At 43.8% G+C, this 19,829-nt stretch overlaps 5 protein-coding genes across 5 annotated transcripts; 3 read left to right on the top strand and 2 right to left on the bottom strand.

Annotated features, from left to right (window-relative positions):
• Window positions 1-905: 905 nt before the first annotated feature.
• Window positions 906-3,538, bottom strand: EAF01_002201 (uncharacterized protein; the record flags this gene model as incomplete). Its single annotated transcript, XM_038910452.1, has 2 exons — window positions 906-3,313; window positions 3,409-3,538. 2 exons carry the CDS (start codon window positions 3,536-3,538, stop codon window positions 906-908), a joined length of 2,538 nt encoding a protein of 845 aa, XP_038773374.1.
• A 2,497-nt stretch (window positions 3,539-6,035) lies between these two features.
• On the top strand, window positions 6,036-10,709 carry EAF01_002200 (uncharacterized protein). Its single transcript, XM_038910451.1, has 5 exons — window positions 6,036-7,348; window positions 7,583-8,125; window positions 8,173-8,418; window positions 8,477-8,687; window positions 8,744-10,709. The coding sequence occupies exons 1-5, from the start codon at window positions 6,686-6,688 to the stop codon at window positions 10,303-10,305; spliced, it is 3,225 nt and encodes a 1,074-aa protein (XP_038773373.1). The 5' UTR covers window positions 6,036-6,685; the 3' UTR covers window positions 10,306-10,709.
• Window positions 10,710-11,027: 318 nt separating this feature from the next.
• On the bottom strand, window positions 11,028-11,462 carry EAF01_002199 (uncharacterized protein; the record flags this gene model as incomplete). The annotated part of the gene is made up of 3 exons (XM_038910450.1): window positions 11,028-11,114; window positions 11,194-11,273; window positions 11,336-11,462. The coding sequence occupies 3 exons, from the start codon at window positions 11,460-11,462 to the stop codon at window positions 11,028-11,030; spliced, it is 294 nt and encodes a 97-aa protein (XP_038773372.1).
• Window positions 11,463-11,927: 465 nt separating this feature from the next.
• EAF01_002198 (uncharacterized protein) lies at window positions 11,928-14,764 on the top strand (the record flags this gene model as incomplete). The annotated part of the gene is made up of 2 exons (XM_038910449.1): window positions 11,928-11,962; window positions 12,025-14,764. The coding sequence occupies 2 exons, from the start codon at window positions 11,928-11,930 to the stop codon at window positions 14,762-14,764; spliced, it is 2,775 nt and encodes a 924-aa protein (XP_038773371.1).
• Window positions 14,765-15,526: 762 nt separating this feature from the next.
• EAF01_002197 (uncharacterized protein) lies at window positions 15,527-18,292 on the top strand (the record flags this gene model as incomplete). Its single annotated transcript, XM_038910448.1, has 1 exon — window positions 15,527-18,292. One exon carries the CDS (start codon window positions 15,527-15,529, stop codon window positions 18,290-18,292), a length of 2,766 nt encoding a protein of 921 aa, XP_038773370.1.
• Window positions 18,293-19,829: the final 1,537 nt, after the last annotated feature.

The raw sequence follows: 19,829 nt of genomic DNA, 5'->3' as shown, positions 1-19,829 counted from the left end.
CATCTAGATATGGCAACAGAATAACAACGATATATCGTGAGCGATACTAGAATTTCGAGTCCCTCAAGACTTGGCTTGTTTATCTTGGAATCTTCGAGTTCTGAAAACCGCTGGTATGGTATCGCCTCCCGAAATATAAACTCATTCCTTCTCTCGTCCAAAGAGAAAGGTTGGGGTGTAGTTGTAGTATGCTGGTTAATAAGTAGGACTGTTACTGTTTAGTTGCATGTAAATGCTAGACGAGCTGATGATAACTCAGAAGATGCATCATAAAACTCCCCAGCTCCACATCTCTTCCCAAGCCGAACGCAAACTCAAGCCCAAACGCAAATTGCCCAGTACTATACTGAGAAGTAGATGTATAGATTCGGAGGAGATCGCTTTGTAATTAATCATTCCAAAGCAAAAATCAGAAGCACTTAACAATTATTTTCACCTTGAAGTTTTAACCACATCATCTCATCATGTTCTCTCAAACTTCCACTGCACTGTATGAAACAAACAAGCAGACAAACAAACTCAAAATAACCAAAAGAATAAAAAAATCTATTTATACCCAACAGAATAAATAGCCAGTATACAAAATGAAGATAGCATTGTCCAATACCGATAATATACATAACATGATTTATATCCGGACAATTTGAAGATACCCTACTCTATCGCCCTATGATGAGCAGTCTCATCATCCCAATGCATGCGCAATTTCAATGCCCAACGTTAAATGCAACGCCTATTCCATAAAACTCAATGCCTCGTTAAAATTATCATCCATACATTATAGTCATTCAGCTTCCGCCTCCTATGAAACGCCCAATCCAGTCCATTTCCCTTCTGTATGCGTCAAAATTCCCTACGACCCGTTTGCAATGGCGAAATTCCTTCCCAAGAGTGTTTTCTTTACACTACTCCATAGGAGCAAAGAATCGACTTGCTTCAATAATATCTTTATCACCATTTGCAAAATCCCAACCAACAATCGTGGGTGTTTGACTACAGCAAATGATTCTGCGAGCATCAAATTGAAGTTTGAAAACACGAGCATGTTGTGGATGTGGATTTTGTATTGGGTGATGAGCAGGACCACCTAGTGTTACTCCAATATTAGATATTCCCGACGCATTTGGTAACGATGGCACTGCAGCCGTGAATGCATCGTTCTGTAATGAAGCGTACAAACCACGTGTATCGTAGCCTTTTGCTTGTAAAGCTGCAATGAGGACTTGACTCATCAAGTTTCTTGTGTGCTCTGGTGAGCGAGCGATGGCAAGTCTCAAATATTCATTATTCAATAATTCCGGGTACTTGTTGAGTGTTTCAAGTAGGCCGTTTGCACCAGCAGCGACCGCGCTGTTAATCTGGATTTCTGGAGCAAGGTTTGTCATATCAGGCAATGGGACCTCGTTGTTTGGTGGGCCAGGCACCGTTGAAGTGGCCCTCATTAGCCATGCTGGATTCGTGTTGGGTTTTCGAGGTGTTCTGGCCCACATTCTAATTGCAGCCCGGGACCCTTCTTCTTGTCGAAGGGTATGTTGGGGCTTCCATACACCTTCTTTATCCCTCCGCCATATATGAATCGACTCATCATAAGATCCAGAGACGATACGGCTGTACTTACAGCCTCCTCCGCCTGGTGGTAACTTAGCACCAAAAGCAGTGATATTTTCTGGTCTTGAGGACCCGGCATTCTTTAGACGACTTGATTGATGAGTTTGATCGACGATCCCACCATTCACAGCTTTGAAATATTCCCTATCAATTCTCTTTGCATCCTCTCTTTCTTCTTCTGCACTGTATGGCAAATCGCCAAATCCGGCCTGAACAGTTCTTACTAGGTTGGTATGACCTCTGAGGCTGGCTACTTCGAGACCGGATTCTCTGTCGAAGACTTTAACCTCATTATCACTGCTCCCACTCACTATCCGACGCCCATCATATTGAACACATGCAATTCCCTTGCTGTGCCCAATCAGAGTTCGAGTGCAAGTGTTCTTTCTCCAGTTCCAGATTTTTACAGTTCGATCACCTGAAGCAGACACGACTTCATCGCCCAATACTTGAACAGCATTAACAGCCGCTCCGTGACCCTTTAGCTTGCTAATATTTGTATATGGTGGTATAATTCTCCATCCTACAGGGTGGTTTTCGAAACCAAGGTTTTGTATTTGAATAGAAGCTGTATCATTCATGAGACTTTGCTCGCTGATAGATCGCCGATTAAACACTTTGATGGTTTTGTCTTTCGAACAGGTGACCAGAACGTTCTTGTCAAATTTGACATTCAAGACCGATTCTCTATGTGCCGATGTTAATCGCTGTATTACCTTACCCGTCGAAAATCGCCAAATAATGACAGTAGCATCACTGCTACCAGAAACGATTATATCCTCTGCGGGATCTGGGTCGAACTGGAGACAGAGTACAGATCCCCCATGTTCTGCCAATGGAGGAAGAGCAAGACGTCTTGTGTCCAAGTTCCAGATCCGTATAGTTTTATCACGGCTACCACTGACTAGATAATTTTGAGTGTGCTGAATGGTGTAGATACATTCTGTATGACCTTCCTCCGGATAGTGAGGGTGTGGTAATTGAAAGTTGGTAAATTTGCCAGCTTCCCAGTTCGCTTCTAGGCGTCTTCTCTGTGTATAGAGATAATGCCAATTGAGTTTCTCTTCTCCACTGCTTCGATCCACAATCGCTAATTCATGTCCTTGTCTAGGAGAGGAAACTCCCTTTCCTTTCCATTGGGCGGCACCTCCATCTGTGCTAGAAAATAATGTCCGGTCCTTGTCACTATCCGCTGATAATATTGGTGCATCCATCATGATCGAGTCTTCAGCAAGGGGACTTTGTCTCATGTCCCTTGTGCTTGCCGGGCCAAATATTGACGTCTGTTTCATCATATTCGATCCTCGATTATCATCATCGACATCCGGGTTTGGTAATATTTGCTGTATATTGCCCCTCGTTCTGCGGTCAACTGAAGGATTGAGCTCGAAGCTATTCCTTGGACTCCACCATCGTGATTGTCCGCTGGGGAATTCGAACTTCATAACTTCCGAGTGAACGACTCTGAACCCATCTCTTATATACAATTGCTCCCATAACTTTCGATCGAAGCATAACATCTGCCAATGCCGCGAGGCGCGGGCGGTTCGGATTAGTGATACAGGATCAAGGAAGCCGAGAATCCTCAAACATATCTCTGAGGGTAAGTGGAGGGAGAAATCCATTTTGAGCCGTGGTTTGAGTCGTCCCACTATATCCCATACTTCTGACGTTGGCAATTTACTCATGATATCTAAAATGCATTCTGGAGAGGGTTAGTTGTAAGAGACGGAAAGTATTGAAAATCCCATGAGAAAGTAGAAATGAGTTCACCAGGATGATGATGCGATTGTTCCTTACCTGCGCGATCTTCAGTAGACATCTCCGCGAGCCATGAAGGCAAGTCCTCGAATTTTGGTTGATTAAAAACAGTCAAAGGATGTTCGCTGTACCCTTCATCAAGAGGAGACCTCCGAAGAGAGTTGGACATGATGGAGTGTCTTGGAACCTAGGAACCAGGGAATCTGGGAATCTGGGAACTTCAGACGTTGTAATGATGCTTTGGTATATTTGACTTTAACCTTTGAGAATATATTAATAAGAGTGCACTCGACTGAACGTGAGCCTCTAATCAAATCATATCATATATGACCTTTATTTTCAACCAAAGATGTCGTAGTAATTAACTATGTTTTTTTTGTTTTGTTTACAATCGAGATGTTTAATGGTACGCTGTATGTACTATGCACATTGAGTTCCGGCACGGATCACACGCAGACTAATAAGATACCTACGGACAGTACCTGGTCGATGTGTGATAAAATACGCTAAAGCCACAAGGCTGGAGGAATTTAACACTACGCGGAGTCAAGACTTAATTCAGGAAGGGCTTAAGGTTTGCCATCTTTTCTTTTCTTTTCTTTTCTTTCCTTTCCGTAAAAGGCAATTCTCACTACCTGTTAAGGGACCGACTATCTCAGAAGCTTAAATTGATATTCGAATGGTACCGATATAGCAATAGGAGTGCGGAGTACTTGATATTTGGGCAAGATTTATAAGATTCATATAAGGATGAATTCGTCACGAGCATTCAGGTAAGGATTCGAAATAGAAGCTTCAAAAACATACCTCGTACCTACAACTTTATATACCTGCGTGCGTGGCTGTATGGCATTCACAAAGTAGTACTCGTAGTCTTTGATCACTTTCCCAGTCAAGCTGTCATTTATATGTACTCGATACGGACAGATCTCTATCGAGTGTTCGAACCGAACAGAGATCTGAAGGCGAGAGTCTCGATGAAATCGGGATACTTTGGTAATACTTTAAGTTTTGTATCTGCTTACTAGATAACCTGGACTCGGAGTGTAAGAACGATGTGTGTCGGAGTCAGTTTTGGTCCAATAGATGACTAAATGGAGGGATGAATGATGATGATGATGATGATGAGTGACCTTTGTTGATGGGGAAGCTGTGAGGCAAGAAAAGAGAAGGAATGAAGGATCGATCTTATCCTGGAGATAGTATACTTTTAGATTTCGGAGTCTACCTAGGTGTCTACCTGGGTACCTACCTATGTCTGTACCTAGCTAGATCACACTCACCGATAGACATATTCGGATTCCGGGTTTACTCCTTTGATCATCAAGTAATATGAAGTAAAGAAGAAGAGGTACCGACGAGATACATACCTAAGGGAAAAGGGTAGTGGAAAACTGGAAAGAAAAAAGAGAGAAAGAAGCCTCTTCGGGAGAGGACACTATTGAAAGGTTAAAGGATAATAACAGGAAGATTTTGGCGATTCGATTTTAAGGACTCAGTTTAGTTGATCCACTCCACGGAATATGCAAGTAAGATATTACCACTTACCAACATTAACCTTTAATTATTAGGGATTCCTCTAGTGTGCCTTAGAAGCGTTGTACAACGAAAGTAATTATTTGCATCGCCTTTGAGAAACTCGGCGGAAACAGAGTGGAGGCATTCATTCCTAGCAACGGTAACGGCGTCGCTAGAAATTACTGCACGGAGCACTAGATAGCTAGCTAGCTAGAGAGGTACTGTAGGTATGTGTTGCAAATCGCCTCTTTCCCATAGTGCCGGTCTGGTTTACGTACATCTAGGAAAGAAGATATGCCCGAAACATCTCAACCGATACCCGATGGAGTACCGGTACGGATATGAATGTTGATGTTGATGATAGTGCGGGCGTAGAAGGAATCGTCATATGTTCTATTTAGGTAGGTACCTAGTGATGAAGCTTTATCTGACGATCAAATACAAGTTGTGAAAAGCTTCGGGTGAAAACATTCCCTAGGTATGTTTGAGATTCTATTGAATGACCGACAGTACAGGAAGGAAGGAGACTCAATTAAGATGATGTGATAGATTGTATGTAATATGTAATAGGCAATTGATCAGTGTTTTGATATTAGATTTATGGATTGTAAGATCTTGATAGGAATCACGGTATTGTACACCGGAAACGATGGATTCCGTCGGGTTGGAAGTAAACATACAGACTGCAGTCACTACAATAACGTATTTGAGTGTACGAGGAAGAAGATGAAATGATACTCCGATCCAGAAGATACCTACCTACCTACCTATATACTAGATAGGAGTGGCAGAACATCGATACCATTCTAGCCTTTATCTGATGTTGGCGGTTCGTTACCAACCATCAAACCCAACGAATACATATTACCTACTTGCCGCCGGTACCTAGGAGGGAATGAATAATCGGTACATGAATATTATCACTATGGTCAATCACCTGCAACTAAACCGTTTCTAGATCTTTCAAATCTTCCTTCCATTAACCCTTCCCGAGCCCTTCCATTTCCTTATCCATCTCTTGCCCAAAACTCTGTTATTTATTATCATGGTTTAAGCAACTTAGCGCATAACTTAATCCATAGCGAAGCAACACTCCTGAGACAAGATTCAAATCAAACACGACCCTCCCCCCCCCCCCCTTCTCTTCCCTCTCTTACACACCCATACAACCCAATCCGAATCCACTTCCACCCGACTTTCATACATACATACATGCGTCCTTCCTTAGACTCAGACTCCTTCCAAACCTTTACTCCCACCTAGCAACCCTCCCCCCCCATCATCGAAAAGAAGATATATGAAAAAGGAGGAAAACAATACATGATACATGGTACCTGCCTGATACATGATTCACGAACCCACGACTCACGATAACACCATTCACAATTTCACATACACAAATCAAGCAGGACCTGGTGGACGGTACAAATCAGTTACTAAGCACTCTTGTACACAGTGTTGACATTGACCCGCAATCAAATGTATTCAAATCAACAAACTTGAAATCCATCAATCCATCCATCCATCCACAATCCCAAATTTATCCACTTCCCCACCGAAACAACCCTCCAACGAAAACGTATTGCGAAAGAAGACCTCCAGGACCACACACCGTAGCACTCGACTCGAGCAGACCACACCTCCCCCCATCCACCTGCCACCTGCAGTTCAACCCCGTTACAATCTACATTGTCCAATATACATTTTATTCTTCCCCTTAAAGCGGAAAAGCGGGATACTTCTAAAACAACTTATCACAATTTAATTCTTCGTCAATCATTTGAATCATTCAACTTTCATGTCATCTGGCGGTGTTGCCATTCGTGTGGCTCAGTCTCAATCTCATGGACCTCTTTTGAGAACGAATACAGCGCCTGTATTCAACAATAGAAGCGCCGAGGGCAACGGAATCAGTTTGAGTCAAACAATGAGCCATAATTCACGATCGTCGCAGCTCACGGGCTCGACTGCCTTCACGACTTCCTCTACGACTTCATTAAATTCTTTATCTACTTCTGCGACACTCGTTCCAGCCCCGCTGGTGATGCCAGTGCAAGGCGGAAATGTAATCGCGACAAACAATATCATCAACCAAAGAGCCGACGCCTCGAGATCATTATATCAAATATGCGTCAATTTACGACAGCGACTAGCACAAGTTCCTGGATTCAACGGTCATTTCGTTGATTCAGACGATGAAGATGAAGCCGAGGAGGACATGGACCCTGTGTCCTCACTTTGGCGATGTCTGCGAAAGGGAACTCCATTGGTAACGCTCTACAATACCCTACAACCAGCAGAGCCTCTGCCATTACCTGACAACAAGATGGCCGAACCAAAGAAGTCTAAGATGGCAGCATTCAAGTTTGTTGAGGCATGTATGAAGGATTTGCAAATACCCCCGGGTGATGTTTTTGCTCTCTCAGATCTTTTTGGTGATGACACGACTGGTTTCGTGAAGGTACGTCTATTTCTATTGTGCTTTTGTACGCGGACATTCTATGACATTTTAGTGAGGAGCGCTGTCTTCACACGAATCAAATGGTGTACCAAGGGACAAATTAAGGGATGAAATCTGAAGACGGTCCACGTCCTCTTCTAGCGCTCTAGTGAACCCGCGACAGTTTGCGCTTCTTGTTTCTTCAATCACAACTTTTTTTGAATCATGAGATCCCCCGCTTACCACTTTGCACAGGTCACCCAAGTTATCAATATCGTTCTTGATGTGGCGGGACAGCGTGGCCTGCTTCTCACATCTCAAGCCGAGGATACTAACGAGTCTGCCACTGCCCCTGGCTCTAAGATGAGCTATAGGCAGCATGTAGTCCGGGAATTAGTCGACACGGAACGCAAATACGTCCAAGATTTAGAAAACCTGCACGAACTAAAGAAGACAATTGAACAAAAGGGCGTTATTGCAGGCGATGTCGTACACGATATATTTCTTAACATCAATGCGATTCTCGACTTTCAACGCCGATTCCTTATCAAAATTGAGACTACAAATTCTCAACCAGTAGACAAACAAGAATGGGGACTACCCTTCAGAAATTATGAGGAAGCATTTGGCATATACCAACCATTTATTGCAAATCAGCGAAAAGCTGCAACAATAGCGAAGGATAACTTTGACAAAATTACCATGGCAGACCATCCTGTCGTCGTGGATTTCAATACTTTGGATGGATTCCTCCTGAAACCCATGCAACGTTTAGTGAAATATCCTCTTTTATTAAAGGTACGCGGTTATCTATTTTATGAAAGTACCCGATGCTAAATGAATAGGACCTCCGGGATAAAACAAATGCTAGCGATGAGGCGAAAGAAGATCTTACTCTTGGTATTGAAGCCTCTAATCGTGTGCTTCACCAAGCAAATGCGGCAGTTGACAGGGAACTCAGAGGTGAAGCTCTATTGGATCTCTGTGGCCGTGTCGACGACTGGAAGAATCATAGAGTCGATCATTTTGGTGACCTGATTTTGCATGGCCATTTCCCTGTAGTTACTGGCAAGAGTGAGGTCCAGAAAGAGGTGCATTTCCCTCTTTCCCCCCAGACAAAATTCGACAAAAACTTACGAGCCTGAACAGTATACTATATATCTATTTGAACGTATTCTTCTATGTTGCAAGGAAGTCAATCCAAACAAGTCTAAAGACAAACTCATGGGAAATCAAAAAGATAAGAAGGATCGAAAGGACAAGAACAAGATTAAAGAAAAGGATAAGAACGCTAAATTGCAGCTAAAGGGTCGAATTTTCATGACTAACGTGACAGATGTAGTATCATCTGCTAAGCCAGGTATTGAATTATCATCTTTCCCACATACCAATGTTTTTCCACTGACAATCCACCAGGTTCTTACACAGTCCAGATATACTGGAAGGGAGATCCAGGAGTTGAGAATTTCATCATTAGATTTTCCAACGAAGAGACCATGAAAAAGTGGTATGAAGGTGTCGATAAACAAAAGAAAGAGCATGCCAACATTGGAGCGCAGACAAGCACTAGTCCCGATACAGCACTAAGGAATTTTGAATGGGCGCGTGATCAAATTGCATCAATGCCTAATCCTTACGCTCAACAAGAGGATGAGGATGAAGAGGAAGACTACAGTGGTACCACTGCATATGGATCCCCACCAAACTCTGGAATGCCCCCTAATTTTGGAATGCCTCCAAACGCTAGCATGGCTCGAAATTCGTCTAGTACTAGCCTGCGCTCAAGATCTGCAACCGGAGATAGTAACCCATCTCTAGCTGGTATTGCGCGAGCACTACCGCCACGATTCCCAGTTGGCATGAATATAGCTCCACCTCTCAGTTTACAGACACAAATGTCTGGCTCACTCCCATCCCCGGGTCAAAGATTGGGAGACTCGTACTTCTCGCCTATTGGAGAGTCACCTGCACCCTCTGCACGAACTAGTACATCTTCGACGATGTTTCAATTTCCTCAGACTTCTCAATTTCCCCGCCAGCCAACACCCCAGGGTCAGGGCCCTTGGGAGGATAGCAATCGTTACACCGCACCTGCAATTGTTCGCGTACCATCAAGAGAAAACCATGGTTCAGTGAGCGGTCCCTCTTATCAGATGAATGGCCGAACGCCACAGAGACCATCACTTCCTGCCATGGCTACATCATCACAGGCTGCGGCTGCCGCTGCACAGCAGCGAAGTCGCTCATATAGCACTCCTGACATTAATGCTCAGCAAGGTGTTCGCCGTCTACCGAATGGAGCTCTGAGCACCCCGCAAGGACAAGTTCCAGCCGTTCCTGGCATCCCTGCACATCTACATCCAGCTTATGATGCTGGTGTTCCCAGATCCCATAACAACTCACCAAATGGATTGCCAGTAAGGACCAACACCCAATCGCCTGGTGTTCAGAGAGAACGTCAACTGCACCAGCAGCACCCGTCGCAGTACGCTAATGGATTACAGTATTCCAATGGTTCACAAAGCCTGGGCGTGTCACAGCCTAATTACACTCGCAGCAACACTACTCAAATACCAACAACTGCGCTCGATAGTCGGCTGCCTCCATCATTGATGAGTGGCAATAGTGGAATGTCACTCTCGCCAGAAGGTGACATGCTGTTACCTACACAGCTCAAAGTCAAGGTCAATTGTGACGGTAACTATGTTACATTAGTAGTGGCTTTCAACATCACATATCAATCTCTTACTGATCGCATTGATGCTAAGGTTGGAAGATTCTCAACCAACGCAATTGCTCGAGGAACAATGAGATTACGATATCGTGATGAAGATGGTGACTTTGTTACTATCGAATCTGATGATGATATTCAAATTGCATTTCAGGAATGGAGCGAGGCTCAAAAGTCACAATACCATAACACAGGGCAACTTGGAGAAATTGAGTTATTTTGTTTAAGCATTGACGGCGAGCGTTAAGAAGGGTTTTGATAGTGGTATGATGACTCTCGCGGGATGGTAGCACTGATGGATATGAATTTTCATGGTTTATCTTGATATATCAACATTAACATTCATGGATGGGAGGGTTATGATTACAACGTTGCGATGATGATAAAGGAAGGTTCGGCGCGGGTATATGAAGTCGGTTTATTACTTCTTGCACAAAGGTGTTATTTGGCGCTGGCGTACTTTGTGAATGGCGCCTATGCATTAGTGGAGGACGATGGGAGAGGGCGCATTTATTGCCTTTACAGAGCATATAGCGAAAGATTAGTTTATGAAACAAGAGCCTCACAGCTAAGGGGGGAGATATACCATGGTGCGGTGGGAATGAATTAGTAGGATGACATAGAAATACCACATCTTTGATACCATCTTACAACTATCTTTCCACTTGAAATATTTTCTGGTAATCCATCTTGAATCTCAATTGACATTTTCCCTCCCTTGCGCCATGATTGCTCCCAAAATGTGCATCGACCCATTGTGATGCTTGATATATACAAGTACATAGTGCCTACTAGGTAGGTATGTCTACCTTCATACCTATTCCCACATAATTTCGTACTACTTGGAATTTCATGTTCACTCTGTAAGACCATCTTATATGCATTCTCCCATTCATGCCGCTCATGATCATTTCCCTGATGTGAATGCATCATGCCTTCAACACCATGATATAAAATTCTTTAATCCGTTCATTTCTTCTTGCGCGGTCCAACAATCTTAGGATACATCCGTGAGAGATGGTAATTGATGGTGTTCTTCTTCTGTGCTGCGGCTTTCTGCATGCGAATTATATTAGTAGACTGCCATACTGCTTTTGCGGGCTTTCAGGGAGTAGATGATGGATGGGGCACATACAGGCGCATCCATACAGGCCCTCAATTGTGTTTCTAAGGCCTGGCATCCAGCTACGTTATATCCGGAAGATGCCCAGCATGCTACAAATAGGGTATCAGTATCTGCGAGCCAAGAATTGGTGATTAGGAGGAGGATGTCGTACTGAGAACTGAAGTCATAATGGCTAAACATGGATTTGAATCGGTTTGATTTGGTCTTCTTACCCTCAATTTGGGCAGTGGAGGTAACCTCATGGGTACCTTGGCGGTACTGGCTCCTTTGGGTGGCATGCTGAATGTTGATACACTGGTTGTGTATACCTAGTATGGATTGGAAGTGTGAGGGGCAAACAAACAGACTCAATCAATCAATCCCACTTGGGGATTCAGATGTCGAATTCACGGCGCTTCTAAATAATTTAGACGCTAGTATGTCTTTGGATTAGTGAGGAGGGCTTCGAAGGTCACATGTGGGTCCAGGTTTGTTTACATCTGTTCGAGAAGCCAATCAGCATGGACCATGATGGAGGTCTTTTTGATTTATGAAAACACAAGTTAGAGGACCATCTACGGCTCAGTAGTTGGGAGACATGACATTAAAGAACAAACATTCTTAAAATTCAATAACTTGTGAATATTGATTTTGGACATCTTTGGTATTGTTTCATTTATTAGAAAGAGATATTCGATTACGACGTACAACATACAGCATACAATCGTGTGATAGTGAATGCGCGTCCGAGGAGGGTATTCAATATGGAGGCTACATCATTTGAGACAGGAGAGAATTGGTGAGCGCGTCTTTCTTCTCTCCACATGCAGTCCCATAAAGACGCAGACTAATACAGAGAAGGGAAATATACAAAGACGCATTCGAACCGCAGCCCTCGGGAAAAATATTAAGAGCCTGGGAACGAGCACCCGTCACCTCACACGCCCCGCGTTTACACGGCCAGAAAATATGGAAAAAGAGGGGTGGGCTACGTGGTGAGCAAGAGAACAAGGAGAATTATAATGAGGCGTTTATGGAGCTAGAGAAAGAGGGCGCGGGAGCGAGGAAAAAGCCAAGGGTGTTGGGAATTAAAGAGGATATTTCGAGAGCGAAGTGGCATGAGGGAAAAGATGAGAGGGAGACATGGGATGAAAACTTGATGGTGGCCAGTGGTAGTCCGAGGAAGAATGCATTGGGCACTCCCAATAAATTACAGGTGGTGCCCAGGAAGAGGACGAATGCGAATTTGGTTATCACGCCTAGGAAATCGTCGAGGCAGACAGTATTGGGTGAAAAGGGTCAAGCTTTGAATATGGAACTGCCGCTATCTCCGGCGAAGGATAAGGAGGTAAATAGTAGCCCGATTAGGAAGAGAAAGATAGCGAGGAAGAGCATGAGAAAGTCGATGATGCCAGTAGAGAATTTTCAGAGGTTTGATGAGGAAAAGCATCATAGACGACACACTTCTTTAGTGTTCGATTTTGAGATGGCTACTGGGGAGAAGGAAATGGAATCGATGCAAAAACTCGAAAAATCGCCCAAGAAAACGCCGAAAAGACAAAGCCTTCGAAGATCAATGCGTGGAAGAGTTTCAGAGCCGGTTCAGGTGCTTGAGAAGGTCCTGACGAGAGATGATAAGAAACGAACGTCATATACTGGATTCAATTCTGCTTCTTTGAGAGAAGGAACTGTTAAAAGCCAAGCAGGTGCAATGGAGATAGATCACATACAAAATGCGTCTCCCAAAAAAGACAAGCATCAAGGCACGGCACACAGCCCAATCAAAAAACCAACCAAGGAGCAGGATATGTCACTTACCGCTCCTCTAATCGAACCTCTTCATACAAAATCAGAGAGCGCACAAACCCAAGCCGAGGACATTCCTACCCAAAAGACTACCAAAGGCGCCAAGCAAAAGAGAACAAGCTCACGTCGAAGTACACGTTCAAGTGATCGACTGGAGCTTGAGTCAGTCGTTAAAAAGCCTCTCCTCGTGGAGAGTACAGAGGTCACTACTTCAACCATTCCTACAACTAATAGTCAAGATCTCGCGTCCTTGGAGCCTTCGCAAAAAACTAATGATATTCTAAAATCCACACCAATTCCCGCGCCAGATCTTGATCTCGAAGATACAGTTCAAGATGCTGCGGGTGAAGAGATGGTTGAATGTCAAGAAGAGTTAAGCAATGCTGAAGTGTCAGCTCCCATCAAAGAGATAAATCACATCGTTGAAGAACTTCTTGAGCAGTCCGTCACTTCCAATGATAATTCAAGGAGTATTGAGTCACAAGCGCCCAATGGTGAATGTTCGGATGAATTGCCGGCTAATATGTATCGACAACAAGCTTTCCGCGACTTTGAAGACATCCAACCAGCCAATGAGAGCCGGACAACTCACGTGGCTCCGTTAGAAGAAGGAACTCCTGATGACGAAGATATGGATGATTCCATGTCGGATCTTCCTGAATTACTACTTGAATCTACTGACAGTGTTATCAATCTTGGACTGTCTGGCTTGAATGAATCATTTAATAACAATACCAACGAAATGCAGATTGCCACAGAATCTGAACCTATCGATGATCCCGAGTCTTTTGATTCGATGCAGGTCAATAGTCTACACACCGATAACCAGTCTGATGAATCTAATCACGGTGTCACATCAGCTGAATCCACGGCGGCATTTGCCACAACGTCTGAAGCTGACGATACTTTCTCAACAAATTTTACCTCCTCATTCGAGAACGATGATACGGATATACTTCGCCAATTCCTTACTAGAGTCAAGGCAGATAAAGCTGCAAAGGCCGCAGCGCCCGCTCCCAAAAAGAGAAAATCATTGCCACATTCACCTCTTCGAATTCCGCTGGGAGACATTATGAATGCAGAAGCATCATCACCAGTTCAAACGCCAAGGGATGATTTAGAGCTTGGCGCTCCAGAAACAGCATCACCTTCACGCAAGAGTCGTGCCACTACCCCGCCATCTACAGAGGAAGTAGATGCAGAAGCTAGATCTATCAGACGCAGCGGAAGAACTCGTCCACCTGTCCTTAAAATTCCTCTTCCAGCACCCAGTTCTATTCCAGTTCGAAGACTTGGTGGACAGGACGATACGAATGTTACTCTCAAGCAAAGTGTTGAAAAAGAATTGGCTGCTTTGACTCGTGTCAATACCAGGAAGAACAAGGCGGGTGCTGTTTTTCCAGATGTGCTTCTAGCGAGAAAAGCGGATGCAAAAGAAAATCCTGCCAAGAGGCAAAAAGAGTTAAAGGAGATGTTTGAAGAGAAACTCAGAAGAGAAAAGAAGGCCAAAGGCAAACCGAAGAAATCAGTGGTATGGGCGGAAGAAATTGCTCAGTATCAAACTTTGGAGAGGAAAGAAAAGAAGACAATGGAAAGTAGAAAGGTTAATAAGAATGGTGAGAGGATTGTAGATGGAAGTAAAACTGAGGAAAAGGGGAAAGTGGCAGAGGCGAAGGACAAGAAGGGGAGAGTCAAGACGCATACAAGTTCTAGTTCGAGACCGAGCAAAATTACCACAGGCATTCCTACTGCTAGTGGTACGCCAGCTAGGAAGAAGAGGGTGGTGAAACCATGATACAGGGGACGAGGAAAGGGGCTTTGTAGATGATGGATAGACGGGATTGTGTATCTTTGTATATGATGCTAGCTAGACAGGTGTTTTGCTGGATAGGATAGGGGATGGAGTTTGGAGCTTGAAGTTTGAGGTTATTTGCACTTTGTGGAGGGAGGGAGGTGGAGTGCATTTGTTTTTCATTATACCTAGGGGTGCATTGTTCAGTGGAGGTCTTTGGTTACTTTTTGTTTCTTACGATGAATTAATAAATGATTGATGATGGCTTGATCGTATTTTGGAGATGGCATGCGTTTATATGTGTCTGTGTAGTGTCATATATGGAGTACCTATGAGAATGGGAACTCGGTGCCCATCTAATAAAGAGAAATCGTATCTTGAGCACTATTTTTTGAGATAATGAGAGGAAGGATTGATTTTGTTATATATAGTGATTGATTTCTTAAACATTAGATTTGTAGACATTGTCTTCTAGATTGAGATGAGATGGGGGTTTGATCTGGTCTGGTATGTCCTGGTGCATCTGGTGGAGATGAATCTTTTTGGCTTCACTAGAGCTGAGCTGGCTATATAGTATTTCAGGGGGGTTCAATATATACAATAATCGGCTAGGGTTTATTGAAATTCCTCGGACGTCTGGCCACCCTCAAGAGCTTCCTGACTAAGCAAGGCTGTCACATCCGAATCTCAACCTTCCATAACCATAAATAAAACAACTCTTCGGAGTTTCCATACAACCAAACTTCGCCACATAATTAGATCGAAATGCCTATGAATGCATTTCCTCGCGATTCGTCGGATGAATCGTCGGGTGATGAAAATGATTTTTTACATCCATCAACCGATCCTCGAGAGGAATTCGCAGATTATAATCCGAGGAAACGAAGGCGCACGGGTAGGGATGTGAAGGAAAGTGCGGCGTTAGGTGTGTTTGGAAGTGAGAGTGAGGATGAGGGGGGTCCGGGGAAGAGGTGGAAGAAGAAGAGTTTGAGGGGAAAGGGGATGAGTTTTGTGGCCGGGGGTGAGAAGGTCGGAGGGGAGGAGGATGATGAGGACGATGATGAGGACGATGACGAAGTCGAAACGGTATCGAATGATGGGGGAAAAGATGTAGACATGGGAGATTACGAAGAAGAAGCGAATGCGCCTCGAGGATTGGGATTTGGTGCCCCTGGGAAGGGATTGGGGTTTCAAAGTCCAGCGCCGAGTAAATCGAAAAATACTGGATTGGGTTCGAATACGGGTACGCCTCTGGGACGGGGCTTTGTGCCATCTTCGGCGAATAATCCTATACTTATGAATAACGACGATGAGCAAGAGACACCGAGGATTGCAAGGCCAAGCGCGTTTTCTACACCTACGAGTGGACGCGGTGGAAAGAAATCGGGTGGTGGCGCAACACCGGTTAATGGGATGTCATTTGCGGCGAGAATGATGGCTAAGATGGGTTATAAAGAGGGGCAAGGTCTGGGTAAAGAGGGTCAGGGTCGAAGTGGTGTTATTGAGGTCACTTTGCGACCGCAAGGTGTAGGTTTGGGATCAGTAGCTGAGAAATCGAAACAAGAAAAAGAAGAGGAGAAACGGCAAGCGAAATTGAGGGGGGAGAAGATTGAGGATTCTGATGAGGAGAGGAAGAAACGTAAGAGGAAGCCAAAGACGAGTGGGACGGATAGTGGTATGAGTGGAGTGAGCACTCCTCGAAAAGCACCCAAGCCGAATTATCGAACGGTCGAGGAAGTACAAAGAGCTGCGCCTGGCTTGGAAATTCCGGAAGCATTTGCTCCAATTCTGGATATGACTGGTCCTGGTCACAAATTACTTACTTCTACATCTGGAATTTTGACGCCTACTGCTGGGCCGCCAAAAACGGAGAGCGTGGAACAAATTGAGAATAGAAAATTAGCTCGAAGAGCCCAAAATGATCTATCGGCGTTTGTTGAAGAATGGAAAAATCTTGAGGAGAGGAAAGCTTATACAGAAATGGAACTCATTCAGCAACAGCAAGAATTAGATGAGGAGCAGCGGCAATATGAGCAAATGAAACTCTTTGCGGATAGCATTCAGGGTATTGCTAAGGCTGTACAGGATGGGCAGTGGGATCCAGTCATTGAAGCACTGAAAACCGTGGATGGGCTTGACATATCTGGAGCTAATGAAGAATTGTCAAATATAGCTGTCGCGGCCGTTCATCCCTTTCTTCGTCAAGCTACGGAAGGTTGGCAACCTCTTGAGGATCCCAAATTAAATGGGATGGTTCCGAATCTTTACCAAATTCGACATATTTTAGGGGCTGTGACTAACGAGAAGGCTATTGTTGGTCAGGATTCTTTTATGAATGCCTCGCATAAGATTAGGGTCAAATCGACTACCCCTTATGAAAGTATGATCTATAAGATTGTCTTCCCTAAAATTGTATCATCTATCAATAAAAGTTGGGATGTTTACAATCCCGCTCCAGTACTGGCATTTTTAGATGCCTGGCAAGGATTATTACCAAAATTTGTCGGATCACAGATTTTAGATCAGGCAATAGTCGGAAAACTTAATGATGCAGTTTCATCTTGGAATCCAAAGAAGAGAAGAAGCCACGAATTACCTCATCTTTGGTTATTTCCCTGGCTACAACATTTACCCATTTATCACGCTGATCCGAAAAGTTCAACCGGTCTTGTGAGCGATGTTAAGCGAAAGTTTAGACATCTGATTGATTCTTGGGATTTCCATAGAGGTGTCATACCGGGTCTTTCGCAATGGCGCGAAGTACTGTGTCCTAGTCCTAAGAATGATACGTGGACCCCGTTGATTATGAATCATGTTCTTCCCAGTATGGCTAAGTTCCTGAAAAATGAGAAGAATTTTAGAGTCGATCCGAATGATCAGTCTCCATATATGTCCAGTCTTCAGGGAGTCCTGGCCTGGAAAGATATACTGAAACCGAGGGTTGTGGGACAGGTGGTTGTGGATACGGTGTTTCCGATGTGGCATCATGTTTTGCATCAATGGCTTACGATTGTTGGTCCAAATGAGGAAATTGGACAATGGTATGAGTGGTGGCGTGATGGAGTCTTCCCAACGGAAATCAAAGAGTTGAATGCAGTACAGGAAGAATTCGAAAAAGGACATGAAATGATCAAGAACGCGTTGCGACTTGGAGAGAAAGTGGGAAATCTTCCTGCGCCCGAAAGTCCATCTCTTTCTTCCCTTCCCCCCAAACCTGCTACTATACAACCATCGAAGAAAGTACAGATTTCGGAAGAAGTATCGTTCAGGGAGAAAGTGGAAGATTGGTGTATTGAGAATGATTTGCAGTTTGTTCCTGAGAAGAAGGTGTTGCATAGTGCGGGACCTCTTTATAGGGTTACGGCGCAGGGGAATGGGAAAGGGGGGGTGTTGGTTTATTTTAGGGGGGAGAGATTGGTGGCGTTGCAGAGTCGAGGCGGGGCAAGGGAGAAAATAGAGGTGGGGATTGAGTGGGAGGGGGAGGAGGGGAGAGATGTGCTTTTGGGGATGGCGTGGAGTGGGGTTAAATAGGGGGGTGGGATGTGTGGAGTGATTGGGGTGATTGGAGCTAAGGTGGGAAAATGGGGGGTAGATTATATGATAGGTTGTGATCTGATGTGGATGTTTGATTTGATATCCAGAGTGAGGGAATTAGAGAAGTGGATGGAGAGGGAATATTAATACCAAATTCGATTCCTTCCATTGACAGAATCTTATATTTCATTTTCATTTTCCACGTTGAGTCAAACTACGTGAACTCACTTGTTATCGTTTTTTGATGTAAAGAATGTGAGAATTAGATTGAGTTATACTATCTATCTGCTGAGATCTACAGCGTAGTGCAATATTCATGTCCCATAATCCCATAATCCCACTTGCTCTTTTGTGATTATGGTTGTGATAATGATTCTAAGAAGAACTTCAGAGCAGCAAATTGATTGTGATATCATTGTGATATTGTTGAGAGTATAGTTAGTTGGCTTTTGATCATCGCGGATTGATTGGGCATTGGGAAATTGGGAATGTTTCTGTCTTTTTCTTTCTTTTCTTTCCTTTCTTCCTTTTTTTGGGTTCCGATAGTCGATTAGGATGGGATGGGATGAGATGGAGTGAGATGGGGTATGTGAGGTGAGATGGGATGAGTGAGGAGTCTGGGTTTGGGTTTTGCGTATGGATTTGGATGCTTGTTTTTGGATATTGGATATTGGATATTGAATAGGAGGGGAGGAAATGAGGAATAGATAAGGAGGAAAGGAGGAAAGTGGATGGGAGTGGATGGGGTATGTATGTACTCGAGTAGTATGTAAGAGAAGAAGGAAATGGTATATTTGGATTGAGAGGAGGATCTTCTTTTGATATTTGCGATGAATGGTAAATCGGGTGGGGGGCGAATAACTGGGAGAAGGAAGATGATGGTGTTGGTGTTGAATGATATAAAATGGGATGGGAGATAGGAGATGGTTGGAAAGAGGAGGAGTGGATGAAAGACGAGAGATGGGAGGGATACGGGATCAAGAATTTGAGATGGGGCATGTGGCATAGAGGATGTTTAGCATGATGAAAGCAGGAGTATTGTGACCGTGTTACTTGTGTTTTGAGTGAAGCAAGGCAAATGTGAATGGGGAGGTGAAAAATGATAATTGTGAGTGAGTCTATTTACTTGTCTATCTGTTTGGGTATCACTTGGTTATTTGTATAACATCCGACGTGGATAGGTACATACTCCTGGATATTCACTTATCACCATCACCATCACCATTCAGACAGATGAATAGACAATCATCCCCGGCCTATTTAAGTGCTATACATACAGCCGCCTTATAAACAGTGAATATGATAACCAATCCAAAGGCTTAAATAGGAAACCTACATATATATATACTTCACAGTCATCTATTACACGGCGAAGCTTTTATACAGCCTGGTATGTCAACTGTCGATTATCGAGTATATTGTTCTTGGATAACTTGCTTTGGGAACTTTTTACCTGGATACTTGGATATTTGGAGCTTCTATTCTGTAGTTTATGGGAAACTGAGAAAAAGAATGAGAACGTAGAATATCGAAT

This window comes from Botrytis porri, assembly GCF_014898465.1.
Source record: "Botrytis porri strain MUCL 3234 chromosome Unknown BPOR_003, whole genome shotgun sequence".
In the NCBI taxonomy this organism is placed as follows: Eukaryota; Fungi; Ascomycota; class Leotiomycetes; order Helotiales; family Sclerotiniaceae; genus Botrytis; species Botrytis porri.
Note: the sequence above shows the minus strand (reverse complement) of the source record. Positions and strands in the feature narration are given on the sequence as shown.

Excerpts from the sequence above, each read along its gene's own strand:
- EAF01_002200 (XM_038910451.1), top strand. The coding sequence starts at position 6,686 with ATGTCATCTGGCGGTGTTGCCATTCGTGTGGCTCAGTCTCAATCTCAT. Across the intron at positions 7,349-7,582 it reads ACACGACTGGTTTCGTGAAG|GTCACCCAAGTTATCAATAT; the intron begins GTACGTCTATTT and ends CACTTTGCACAG. Across the intron at positions 8,419-8,476 it reads AGAGTGAGGTCCAGAAAGAG|TATACTATATATCTATTTGA; the intron begins GTGCATTTCCCT and ends GAGCCTGAACAG.